General features: G+C 39.9%; 1 protein-coding gene across 13 annotated transcripts in view; it reads left to right on the forward strand.

Annotated features, from left to right (window-relative positions):
• The window catches only part of PLCB4 (phospholipase C beta 4), a 410,467-nt gene that overhangs the window by 291,253 nt on the left and 106,169 nt on the right, over positions 1 to 13,045 (forward strand). For all 13 annotated transcript variants that reach the window (XM_030821965.1, XM_030821969.1, XM_030821962.1 and 10 more), the window contains 5 exons: positions 1,305 to 1,384; positions 3,877 to 3,930; positions 10,520 to 10,601; positions 11,614 to 11,714; positions 12,346 to 12,403. In XM_030821965.1, the coding sequence (XP_030677825.1) occupies positions 1,305 to 1,384; positions 3,877 to 3,930; positions 10,520 to 10,601; positions 11,614 to 11,714; positions 12,346 to 12,403 (375 nt within the window). The remainder of the gene's footprint in view (positions 1 to 1,304; positions 1,385 to 3,876; positions 3,931 to 10,519; positions 10,602 to 11,613; positions 11,715 to 12,345; positions 12,404 to 13,045) is intronic.

A 13,045-nucleotide genomic window follows, 5' to 3' on the forward strand; every position in this document is an offset into this window, starting at 1 on the left:
GAATTTTTCATTTAAAAATGGTGAAGGTGATAAATTTTATGTTATGTCCATTTTTAACACAATTAAAATTAAAAGAAATGTTAAACAGCAAAAAAAAGCAAAACAAAACCATACTCTGTTAGAACGCAGTCATCACCTTTGCCCTTACAGAGATTAAATTGCTTGACTTTTTAAAACCTGGTTCTACTAGGCAATGCTGTCCAACAGTCCCATCTGTGATGATGGAAATATTCTTTATCTGCACTGTCTGAGCCATCAACCCCATGTTGGTGTTTAAGCATGTAAAATGTGATTAGTGCAAATGAGACACTGAACTTTATATTTATTAAATTTAAATAGTCATATGTGTCTAGTGGATACCATACTAGGCAGTGCAGATAGAGTTTATGTCTATATTACTATCTATTCCAAGATATTTTCCCTTCCTCAGCAATAAGCCGTAAATCTAAGCAGTCAGGCTGTAAACCTAAGAAGGTAAGGAACCAGCTTATGTGTGGGCCACAGTTCTATTTAACCCAAATATCAATTTGCTATGAAGTGTTTTGCCAAGGGTATGATTCTTTTATGGCATTCATTGGCATCAGTTTTTGGACCCAAGGGCAGAGTTGGCCTTAATTCATGGGCTGAGCTTTTCTAGTAAATGCCCTTTTAGAGACCCAAATTCCTCTACTGCCATGCACAATCTCCCTTCACTTGTCCTTGTAAAACCGTGGAGTGATGGTATGAACTACAAGTGAGGTCCAAGTCCTTATACAGAAATTATGTGAGCACATCACTGTTTGCTCTGATCACCCTGGCAATCAAAGAATGTTTTACTTTTTAAGGCTTTGCTGGAAAACAGGTAAGATATGTAACAAACTCTTAGATTGAAAGGATCACACAATAAAATTGATGAACCCCTATTCATTTATCCTCTAAAGTGAAAATAGTTAAATATGTCATTATGTATAGTATAATGCTGGTTGGAAATAACTAAGATTGCCAGCAACTGAAAAAGAGCTTATATTTAAACAAGCTGCAAATAGAAAGCTTCACAAGTCAATCAGTGGGCAGCATTCCTTTGTGGCAGCCCAAAGTTTAATGGCACAATAGATGGCACATTTGTCTTCATGGAAAGAATGAAAGCTGTTTATTAAAGAATAACATATGAGCCTGCAAAATATAGATGGCTGTATGACAGGAAAAGGACAAAAGAAGAGTTTGTATTTTTATTACACAAAATGGATACAATCTATCTAATAAAAACTGCTCTATTTGACTCCAGCAGATTTGCTCACCAACAATATTTTTTCTTTCTCTTTCAGCAATGGGTAGAAGGCCTGAGATCAATCATACACAACTTCAGGGCCAACAACGTCAGTCCAATGACATGCCTCAAGAAACAGTGAGTGTTGTTTGCATTACTCTTTTTTCTTGGCAGTTATCAAACAAATGGTCAGATGAAGAGATGAAGGCTAGGTGGTTCCTTTCTCCTCAGGCAAATTCCTACTTGCCTTTCCCTCCATGCTCCTGACCTTGGAGTTGACCAACCTGTACTCTTCATACCACCTAGAAGGGCATGCATGATAAACCCATAGCCCAAAACCTATATGAAAAGAATAGTTGATGGCCAAAGGACACTGGAACCTCAGTCACTCTGTATCCTCTCAGTTGTGGGTACTGGCTTTTGTGTCCCCAGATTGAGTTTTCTGATAGACAGCTCTGCATGTCTGGAGCCATTGCTGAGTGCTGGGGTAATTCTATCCTCTGCTGCATAAAACTGAGAAATGAGGAGTGTGGCCAAGAGAAGCACTTGCCAACGCACCTGTGCTAGGGTGAAAAAGAAGCCTCAGCCCCGAGTGCAGTGCTCCTTGTTTAGCACACCATCAGGGATCCAAAGATACCTCTGAATTTTTTTCTGTAGGATTCAGTTATTTAAAGATTTGATCAAGGATCCCATGGTGATTTCCAAATTTATTTTTTCCATGAAAGAAGGAATTACTCCAGTTTACAGTATCTGAAATCCAGAGGAGTACTACAGTGGTAGATTTAAACCCTACCCAAGTTAACCTTTCAAGGTGACATGAAAATCACCCACAAAGGAATCCTAGCCAAAGTCAAATGTCAGCCAGTTTGAAAAGCAGTGATCCATGAAGGTGGGGGCCATCTGCCTTCACAGGGCCATTGGCAGGCAGCTGTGAGGTGCCAAGGGGAACCATGTTGAGAAATTGCAGGGATAAGCCTGCATCTCTCAAAATTATGCCCCAGCACCAAGAGTGTGATTCATCATACTCACTTGGCAACGGGCCAAGAGGTTAGTCCTGAAGGTACTGTCATGTCTTATTTTCTGGTCATTGTGGCAGGTGCTTACAGGTATGGTCTCTAGGCTATAAATCCCAGCTTCACCATGGCAAATTCTTACACTTGTGCCTCACTGTCCTCATCTGTGAATCAAAATTACCGTGCAGATGAAATTGGAAAGTATTCTTTATTCAGTACTACTTGTCTTGTTATGGTATCCATCCAATTTTCTTTCATCCTCTTAGTGGAGGAAAGTTATTTAGTCTTATCTATTTCTATGTATTGTGCAGCTGCTTCTCCTTTTCCTCTGCAGTTGCCCTGGCATGTGTTTTTAAAGAGAAACCCAGTGGATATTCTGATGTTATGACTTCAGGCACTGATAGTCCTAAAGGGTCAAAAACTTTTAGAAGGCTTGCTTATACCTGAGTGACACAAATATCTCTATCTGACATGAGATCTAACAACATCCTGCCCAGATCCCTTTATGAAGCTGGTGTTCACCCAGCCATCATCTGCCATGAGAATGGGCTCACCAAGGGCTCAGACCTGTCCACTTCTTCAGAGCATTGCCTTCTGCTGAAGCGGAGCTTCCATTCCTGGAAGATTATACTCTTCCCTCCTCTAGGAGAAAGTTCACAGCCAATGATAAGCTGCAACTGGGTACAGAAGGCCATCCCTCTTGCCGCAAAGTCTGGCACAAATCACATGAGTTCAAGCTAAATCAAGCTGCATCTGAAACCACAACTTTGTTTAACTCTTTTTTCTGCCCAGTCTTCTCTCACTCTCTTCATCCCTAAAACATCCCATTATTAAAGTAGTTAGTGGTGCTTCTACGAAACTTAAGACAGAAACTTTACTAAATCATCATGTTCTGCAAATTGTTAGCACATTATTGATTGGAAACAGGAAGAATGGGAGTCATTAGCTAAGAAAAGTCCTAGCTCCAAAGTACAGATAAATGTTCTGAGTCTCCTGAAAGCCTGGGGAAAGCAAGGAATTGTTCACCATCGATTTGAGTTGATGAACTAGTCTTACCACTGGAAATTAAGGAGGTGCCCATGTGATCAGTACTTGGCAGCACTAGGAGCTGGGAGCGATGAGTCCTCATGAATCCTCAAGACAAGGCTGGCTGGTGTCACTGTGCAGTTGCATTTCCCACCACCTTAATATATTATTACAGAGCAATAATCGAGCAGACCAATCACAAATAAGTACCAACAATGTGTTTTGCTCAATGGAGGCACCCAGTCATCTCATTTAGCTAGGGTTGCCAGATAAAATAGAGGACACTTAGTTAAATATGAATTTTAGATAAGAAACAAATAATATTTTAGTTTAAGTATATCCTATGGAATATTTGGAAAATACAGTAAAAGAAAATTACCTGTTGTTTTTCTGAAATTCAAGTTTAACTGAGAGCTCTATATATTTATGTGCTAAATCTGACAACCCTAAATTCATCTTATAGTACATAATTGTCTGATTTTCAGAACCAATGTTCTTGATTTGAATGAACTTTCTTTTAAAGTTCTTAACAGAATTGAAGCTGCTCCCCCTAAGAAACATTAAGGCAATGTTATTGCTATTGTTTTGCAGCTGGATGAAATTGGCATTTATGACCAACACAAATGGTAAAATTCCAGTTAGGAGGTAAGTAATCATTCCTATCTGCTGTCCGTGTCCTGGGTCAACCCTTGTGATCCCAAACCAAAGAGAAAACCCTTCACAAGTATTTGTGTGTTAAATGCTTTAAAGATATTTCTGGAATCTTAGTTTCAATTGCTTTGACAAATGCTATATTCAGTTTGTAAAAATCATTTATGGAAGTAAAGCTGCATTTTTTTGGTCAAAATAGGTGGCAAAAGAGGTACTTTGACAATTTAAAGAACATCAGAAAATGTAGCACTGTTTTTTAAAATCGGCAAATAAGTGGTTTTTAGGATTTACGTTTCTTTTGCTTATTTGCCATGAGAAACTGTTAGCTAAACTTAAAGAAGATTCTATTGTGCACCTACTGTGGAAGGGTGTGGACCGTGTCTTGAGAAGTGTGATGCCTCTGAACAGAGCATTTTAATTCTGAGCACCTCTGGTGCTCAGGGCAGATGGGGATCCTCCTCTGGCTTCGTGCTGCCTACTCTCTACGTGTACTGTAACTGACACCACACACTCTGTGGAGCTATCCTTTCCACCTTTGCCCTGACACAGGTAACAATAACAAAGAATAAAAAGGCTTGAGGCCGGGCATGGTGGCTCATACGTGTAATCCCAGCACTTTAGGAGGCTGCAGCGAGTGGATCATGAGGTCAGGAGATCAACACCATCCCGGCTGACACAGTGAAACCCCGTCTCTACTAAAAATACAAAAAGAAAAAAAAAAATTAGCCGGGTGTGGTGGCGGGCACCTGTAGTCCCAGCTACTGGGAGGCTGAGGCAGGAGAATGGCGTGGAACCTGGAGGCAGAGCTTGCAGTGAGTCGAGATGGCACCACTGCACTCCAGCCTGGGCGACAGAGTGAGACTCCATTTAAAAAAAAAAAAAAAGGCTTGGGTGGAATCAAGAATAAAGAAAACATGGACAGGATACATCCTCCACATGTGTTCTTTAATATTTAGGTGGACAGATTTCACCCTCTGAGGATTCCCCATGCATCCCTCTTTTCTGCTTCTCACTTCCTTCCAGGGGTTAGGGTTTACACATGGTCTCTGGGTACAGTTGGAAACTCTTTCCACAGTAGTGATGGGAATTCTTTACCAAACTCTCGAGTACCTTTTTGGTTGGTGTTTGTTTTAAGCATTCATGGAAATTCCAGAAGCTGGGCTGGGCTCCAGGGCATCTGCTGTTCACACGAAGACAAGCATGTATCTGGATTCGTGAACCTAAGCCCACAACCAGAATCAAACATGGGTTCCCCAGATGCCAACTCTCTCTTCCAGGGTTCTCCAGACTCAGGTTCATGTTCACTTGTCTGGACACCACTTTAGCAAATAAGCAAATCAACAAATAATAACAAACAAAACCCAGAACTACTGGGTGGAATCCTGTCTTGGAATTGATCTGTCTTTCAGAGATAACCAGGTCACCGAGTGCGTAGCATCTGTGTGGATGCATTGAGCGGTGGCATGTGCTGGTGGCTCCTGGCCATTTCTGACTCTCCTTTGCCTCCTTCTTTGCCCAGCTGCTCCATTCTGCTCTGCAGCTTCAATTCTGCATCCCTGTGAGACTATCTCCATACTCCCTTGACATTACTGTTTTCATATTTAACAGAATTGTCCCAGAAGTCCTCATTTTTCTCAATCTTGTGTTTTAAACAATCACGACCTAAAGTATCCATATGACCACTTAAATATTGAGAAAATGTGAAGCATAGAAGTCATGAAGAAGACCTTGGACAATTTTTTTTTTTAATTTAACTCTTTATTGAGGGCTTGCTGAGTCACGGACCTCATGCATTTGTTGTGGTCTTTCCAAATCTATCTGTAGGATTCTCTGCTTTTATTTAATAACTTCCTAGCAAGTCAACTTTTTGTCTACTTTAGAAGATTGAAAAAAGCCCTGTTAGCAGCCTTCACTGATGGTTGTTGGCAGATACTTTATGCTTATCCTTATTTAAAATCCTTTGCTCAGTTGAGCAATAGCAGAACAATTATTTTAATGTATCCCAGTACCCTACAGCTATTGCATTTTATTTAAAATCAGAGAGCACAAAGCAGTGTGAAGAATAGAAATGTAGGCTGGATGTGTTTTTACATGCCTTACTATCCTGCTTTTTCTTCTAAGATAAGGCTCAGGTAATGGGCAAAGTAGAGACACATAGATTGTGATCAAAGCACTTCTAACCAGCAGTCTTAGTTTCATTTGTATGTATCCTATGAATCAAGTCATTGTCATACAAGCTTTGAAGTCGTTTCTGATTCCAGTGATTTTTTTTTCATTGCCATTCTTTTTTATTATTATACTTTAGGTTTTAGGGTACATGTGCACAATGTGCAGGTTTGTTACATATGTATCCATGTGCCACGTTGTTTTGCTGCACCCATTAACTCGTCATTTAGCATTAGGTATATCTCCTAATACTGTCCCTCCCCCCTCCCCCCACCCCACAACAGTCCCCAGAGTGTGATGTTCCCCTTCCTGTGTCCATGAGTTCTCATAGTTCAAGTCCCACCTATGAGTGAGAACATGCGGTGTTTGGTTTTTTGTCCTTGCGATAGTTTACTGAGAATGATGTTTTCCAGTTTGATCCATGTCCCTACAAAGGACATGAACTCATCATTTTTTATGGCTGCATAGTATTCCATGGTGTATATGTGCCACATTTTCTTAATCCAGTCTATCGTTGTTGACCATTTGGGTTGGTTCCAACTCTTTGCTATTGTGAACAGTGCCGCAATAAACATACTTGTGCATGTGTCTTTATAGCAGCATGATTTATAGTCCTTTGGGTATATACCCAGTAATGGGATGGCTGGGTCAAATGGTATTTCTAGTTCTAGATCCCTGAGGAATCGCCACACTGACTTCCACAATGGTTGAACTACTTTACAGTCCCACCAACAGTGTAAAAGTGTTCCTGTTTCTCCACATCCTCTCCAGCACCTGTTGTTTCCTGATTTTTTAATGATGGCCATTCTAACTGGTATGAGATGGTATCTCACTGTGGTTTTGATTTGCATTTCTCTGATGGCCAGTGATGATGAGCATTTTTTCATGTGTTTTTTGGCTGCATAAATGTCTTCTTTGGAGAAGTGTCTGTTCATGTCCTTTGCCCACTTTTTGATGGGGTTGTTTGTTTTTTTCTTGTAAATTTGTTTGTTTTATCTAACATGTTCACATACAAAATTATTACCACCTTTTTGTAGAAATAGCTTAGATATTTTGGCATCTTCTTTAGCTCTCTTTGACATGGACTCCATGGTGCTTGCCAGTATTAACAGGTGTTTGACACAAGACAGCTGTGATTTGGGGGCAGTTTGTTAGAGTTGATGGAGAATTGATACCATGCCAAAAAAAAAAAAAAATCAGGTAACTCTATTGGTGAATGAGCTACCAAGAGTTAGGTGGAAATTGTTGTGAATGTTTTAATGGATATGAAGAGTAAGCACTTTTAAAATGTTATTTCTTCACTATCATTCTGAAGTTTTTAAAATGGAAACTATTAGTGTACTGTCCATAATATTAAAAGAGATCTGGCTTCATAGTGATTACATAGCTTGGGAATGGTTCCTGCTCTTTAGCATTAAACCAAAATTTAATATCCAGGAAGTTGCAGGAATAACACACGAAGAAAGTCTTACCATCTTACCTTTTGTCTCCCTCTTTTCTTGTCTTGCTGTGTACATAACCCATGCAGTCTGCCTTTCTCTCAAATTCACAAATTTACACTTAGTTTATCCTCCCACTCAGACCAAAGTTTTGGAAATAACACTTCTCTTTTGCCACCTTCCCTCCTCGCTCGTAACCTGGAGTGAACACCAATGACTAGAAAATTGGGAAGTGAGTAGCCAGACAGTAGTTGTGGGCAGGGGCTGGAAGAGATCCCAAACAAAATGGCTGTGTTAAAGAAGGCTGAGAGAGCCGCAGGTGCAATCTTGGAAGCACTCCTATATAGTCAGCCCAACCATGTCCTGAAGGCCCAGCAGCCCACGAAGAAGGTATGATTCTGCTGGGGCAGTTGCCTCATCCTTCACTCAAGAGTTCTCTGTAACTTTCAGAACATGGTGTTAAAACCATTGTGTAGATTGCATGCCCTGTTTCAGCTAGCAAAGAGTGGGACTCCCTTAGTTTCTAGGATCATTGCTGTTTTAGCCACTTGCGAAGTCCCCCGGAATAGAATTTAACCAGGACTCTCATAGGACTGGACACAACTCAGGGGTGTTTGCTTTTGTAGCATTTCTTTTGGGGAATGGGCGGTGGTTTAGTTTGATTCAACAAAAACTCACTGAGTACCAGTTAGCTATGAGGCACTAAGCTTATGTGGACATGGGGCTATATAGAGATTTGAGTAAATCACATTCCCTTTGTAAATACTCTATGTTCCCATGAAACACAGCCATGATATTATCTCCCTTCTTGCCCCCCTCCATCTCCCTTCCCTTTGAGACATTCTTCTACTTTCTATTTTTTGGCACCTGTCCAAACCCTAGCCAAAAGATTCAATTTCTATGTAGGAAACAGAAGCTATCGGTACCCAGGTTCTCTTTCACAGAAAGGCTCAGGTTCCATACCCGCTGAATTCATGCCCATGTTGATCAGTTTTCATCTTGTTATGCCAGGCATGTCCAAACCTAACAGAGGCTTCAGTTAGCTGGGATACCCCTGAGATTGCTATGCAGAGATTGTTCTCCTGAGAGCAGATGCCAGATCCTGCCAGAGTCGTACTAGCTAGGTTAACACAAACTTTTTATGAAATAAAAGTCACCCTGAACAGCTACTTTCCCCTAAATTAAAAAGGCTAGAAAATTTTTGTCTTACCCCAAATTTAATGTATGAAAGTTTTCTGAACTCTAGAGATGAAAAATATAAACATAACACCCTCTATACTAGGAATCTTAACCATTTATTGATGTCACACATATTCTCTCCCATATTTGTAGATTTGTTAAAGAGAATTCACAGGCCTCCTTATATTTGAATACAACTGTCTCAAGAACTCTTAAAAATGTACTTCTTGAAGTATTCTTGGACCTGGCATGAAACAATAAAGCTGTGAATGGACACATAATTCATTTACCTACAGCTACTTCTTAGTCTATTTTGGGAAGTCCTACTCTGCCACTGAAGTGGTGCTTTCTCCCACTCACAAAGAGGAACTGTCAGCACTCTCATTCAGAACTTGCGTTCTACTTAGCATGGATGGCGGAAAGTACAAAAATGCTGGGCATGAAATGCTGTTAAAAATCCTTCTGTGCTCACAGGGGAGGCATTCCAAAGCCAGCCCTCATGGATAGAAGTAAAACTCCACCCTCAAGTCAAGCTGGACTTCTGAATGTCAAGTTAAAATGAAATTATCATGGTAACACATTACCTGGGCTTCCAATCAGGGAGCGAGTGAAGGCTCCTCGGTGGCTAAGGTATGGCTCAGAGCCAAGTTTGCTGTTCCAGGGTATCAAGTCCTCTGCTCAATAGCTTTCGTTCTGAGTGGCGCCAAAACGTTCATAATGGAGAGTCTCTCCTACTTTTATCATCACCAGGAAGTGTGTTCATCAAGGTGTTATCTATTCTACTAGCCTTGATGCTCACTGTTCTAGTTAAAGGGCTATCCCAAAATACCATGTCTTGCGGTACTACTGAGATGTGTTGAAACATTGGATCATTGTTCCCCTTCCCCCTCACCCAACCCATCATTTTCACAATCAAGTCCCTAAGCCTTGAGGCAGCTGACCTTTCAGAGGGGCTCAAAGGTGCTTAGCTTGAAAACAAGAACAAAATATGTCTGATCACGCCTGTGTCACCTGTGGTTAAGTGTGGAACCAGGATAAGGACAACTGAAGGCATGGGTTGAGTTGTAAGGGGCCGCCTCCTTTTCCCTAGGCCCAGATATTGTCAACATGAGGGTTTGTTCTAGAGCTACTGTCTTATCTGCCACATTCCTTTTTCATAAGAAGGCAATTTGGTAGCATCAGAATTTATCGTTGTTTTTGTCCAAAAATGTGTGTCCCAGGCCGGGCGCTGTGGCTCATGCCTGTAATCCTAGCACTTTGGGAGGCCAAGGTGGATGGATCACCTGAGGTCAGGAGTTTGAGACCAGCCTCACCAATATGATGAAACCCCGTCTCTACTAAAAATACAAAAATTAGCTGGGTGTGGTGGCGTGCACCTGTAGTCCCAGCTACTCGGGAGGCTGAGGCAGGAGAATTGCTTGAACCTGGGAGGCGGAGGTTGCAGTGAGCTGACATAGTGCCACTGCACTCCAGCCTGGGTGACAGAGTGAGACTCTGTCTCAAAAAATAAAAAATAAATGTGTGTCCCTCCAGTGCCACTTGCCCCTTGTTTTCCCAAGCACCAGGGGGACCCCTTGTCTTAGATTCAAGTTGCATCACTAGCATAACCAGCTCCGGGAACTAGAGGGACACTGGAGGAACTAGTTTGGGAAATGAAAAACATCTACAATGAGAAGTAATTTTATTCTCCTCTTCCTTTTACCCTAGTCTCACTCTCCATAGTAGGACCTAGATCTTTGCATCAGAGAAAACATAATGAACAATAACTCGAATGTGTCTTTCTTTCTTTTCTGCCCTAGTATTACCAGAACATTTGCATCGGGGAAAACAGAAAAGGTGATCTTTCAAGCACTCAAGGAGTTAGGTCTTCCCAGTGGAAAGGTATGCATTAACTTAATAATGTATTTCTAAAACTGTTTTATTTATCTTCTCATATGTAATGAGCTAGATTATTTATATTAAACTGATCTCAATTAGATTTGGAATTATATATCAGTGACATATAGTACAGTTAATTTTCTTTTCTTTCTTCTTCCTCCCTCTCCCTTCCTCTCTCGCTCCCTCCTTTCCTTCCTCCCTTCCTTCCTTTTGTTTCCTGGGCATTTTAACCTAAATCTCTAAAAAATGTAAATAGATTGCTTCAAATGATTTTTGTCACCTTTCTTAAGAAAGGAAATGAAGGCCAGCTTGCTGTGTTACACAGTTTTTATTTTAGAGAAGTTCACCAACATTGCCTCAACCAGGCACAACATTAGCATGAATAATTAACTAATAAATTCAATTCTACAAGATGGCTATGCAATATTTTGTGAAGCATCTCTCCCCACACCATTTGTATTCATGGCCCTTCAAATTTAAAATAATTGAAATTAATTTATTGACTTCAAGAAAGATTGAAGCCTGGTACTATTTTAATAAGTCCTATTTGAAACATAAATTTCAGTATGAAAAGTAAAATCTTACATGGTTACCCTAAGCCCCTTCACGTGGTCTTGCGAAAATTCACAAAATAAGCATAATTAAACCTTGGGCTTGATTTATTCAGCATCCCTCAGGCAGGCACTTTTCTCTCTCAAGGTGAGTTGGAGGAAATGTTTACATTCGTTCTTTGGGGTATTTTCCAGAGCAAGGGCAGCTGTAGCCAGGTGTTCGCACACACAGAATCTGGCAGCGTGATAACTAGAAACACTGATGTACGCGCACTGTTTTTTATTGAGATGGCCTGGCAGTGCCTGGAAGTTGGCCTCCTGGCTTCTGTCAGCAGTGTCAGCAGGAATCAGAGATGAAGACCCTGAGTCCAAGTGGTCTTCACTGTGCTTCATGACCCTGTAGATTCTCACCCTCCAAGGGAAAAAAGGTTCTGTGATTCATAACATGATTTTATTCCTTACAGAATGATGAAATTGAGCCCACGGCATTTTCTTATGAAAAGTTCTATGAACTGACACAAAAGATTTGTCCTCGGACAGATATAGAAGATCTTTTCAAAAAAATGTAAGTTCCACTTATGAGGAAGTGTCATATAAATATTATGACTGTCCTTTTCGATTTTTTAAAACATTTTTGTCCTATTTTAATAGAGTATGTTGGTAGCATCTAGGAATATCTAGTCAGGGTTACATTTTTAACCCCATAGTTTATCAGTGTAAAAGTTCACTCTGAGTTTTTGAGAAACTTTTACATATATTAATTGCAGCACCTGGAACTTTTTTTTGCATTGGCTTTACTAACTACCTACAATTTTAACCTGCTCCTTTAGGTATTAACCCATTATGTGAACTAACTAGATTCAATTTGGAATGTTAATATGTTTTTGAAAAGTTTATTCATTCCAATTATTTCAAATGGATGACTTACATGTTGTTTTTGAAATAACATCTTTTGAAAATGGTAAAAAAAAAAATTGCAGACTTTTTCTGTGAATTAGTGGGAGTGTTTTCTTTCTTTTGTTGTTGTTGTTATTTTTCTCCCCTTACGAACAGTCTCTGGCCATTTTAAGAATTCACCACTACTTCAGGGTTAGAAAATAAGTTTAGAATTATCATCAACAAATGTCAACATGTAAATCGTACCTACTGTAGCATCATATACAAAAACTTACTTTTTCTAATAAATTTCTTTTCAGCAATGGAGACAAAACTGATTATTTAACGGTAGACCAATTAGTGAGCTTTCTAAATGAAGTAAGCTTTTTCATACATTAACTCCATAAAGTCTGTGTGCAGTGGCTTGCCTTCTCTGGTGTCCTCATTGCATGCCTGCATCATATGCCCTTATTCGCTTTGCTTCTGACCTGCTGATCTTTCCATTATGGCTTTACCAGGTGCAAAAATCAGCTGCCACCCTGTGTGTTCATGTGCTTTCTTCACGTTGGCTTTGCACACCACTTTTTGTTGGTTTCTGGCTGTTATATGTAGCTCTGGTTCTGTGTGTATGTGTGAATTGTATAATATATTCATTTAAGTAAATGTGTCTATGTTTTTGCAAAATGATATTTAAGGTACTTTTTTTTCTATTGATCTCATTAAATAGAAAGAGAATGGATTGAGTTTACTACACTGTAGTTGGATTCTCCATTGCTAACTTTATCTCATACCTTTGCATGGACTGGAAAGCTTTATTTTTGTCTTTTAATGGATTGCATGTAAGAAAAATATGTTGGCTCAAATAGAATATTTTGACAACAAGCAAAACACTTGAGTTCCTGGGTGAAAATGTACTGAGTTTTAGGCTAATAGGATTGCAGGTTAAATTTGTACTTTTTCTTTTTATAACAAGCTCAGAGCTAATTTTAGAATGTGATTAACTTAACAACCAAAACTGGT

This window comes from Nomascus leucogenys, chromosome 11 (genome assembly GCF_006542625.1).
Source record: "Nomascus leucogenys isolate Asia chromosome 11, Asia_NLE_v1, whole genome shotgun sequence".
NCBI lineage: Eukaryota > Metazoa > Chordata > Mammalia > Primates > Hylobatidae > Nomascus > Nomascus leucogenys.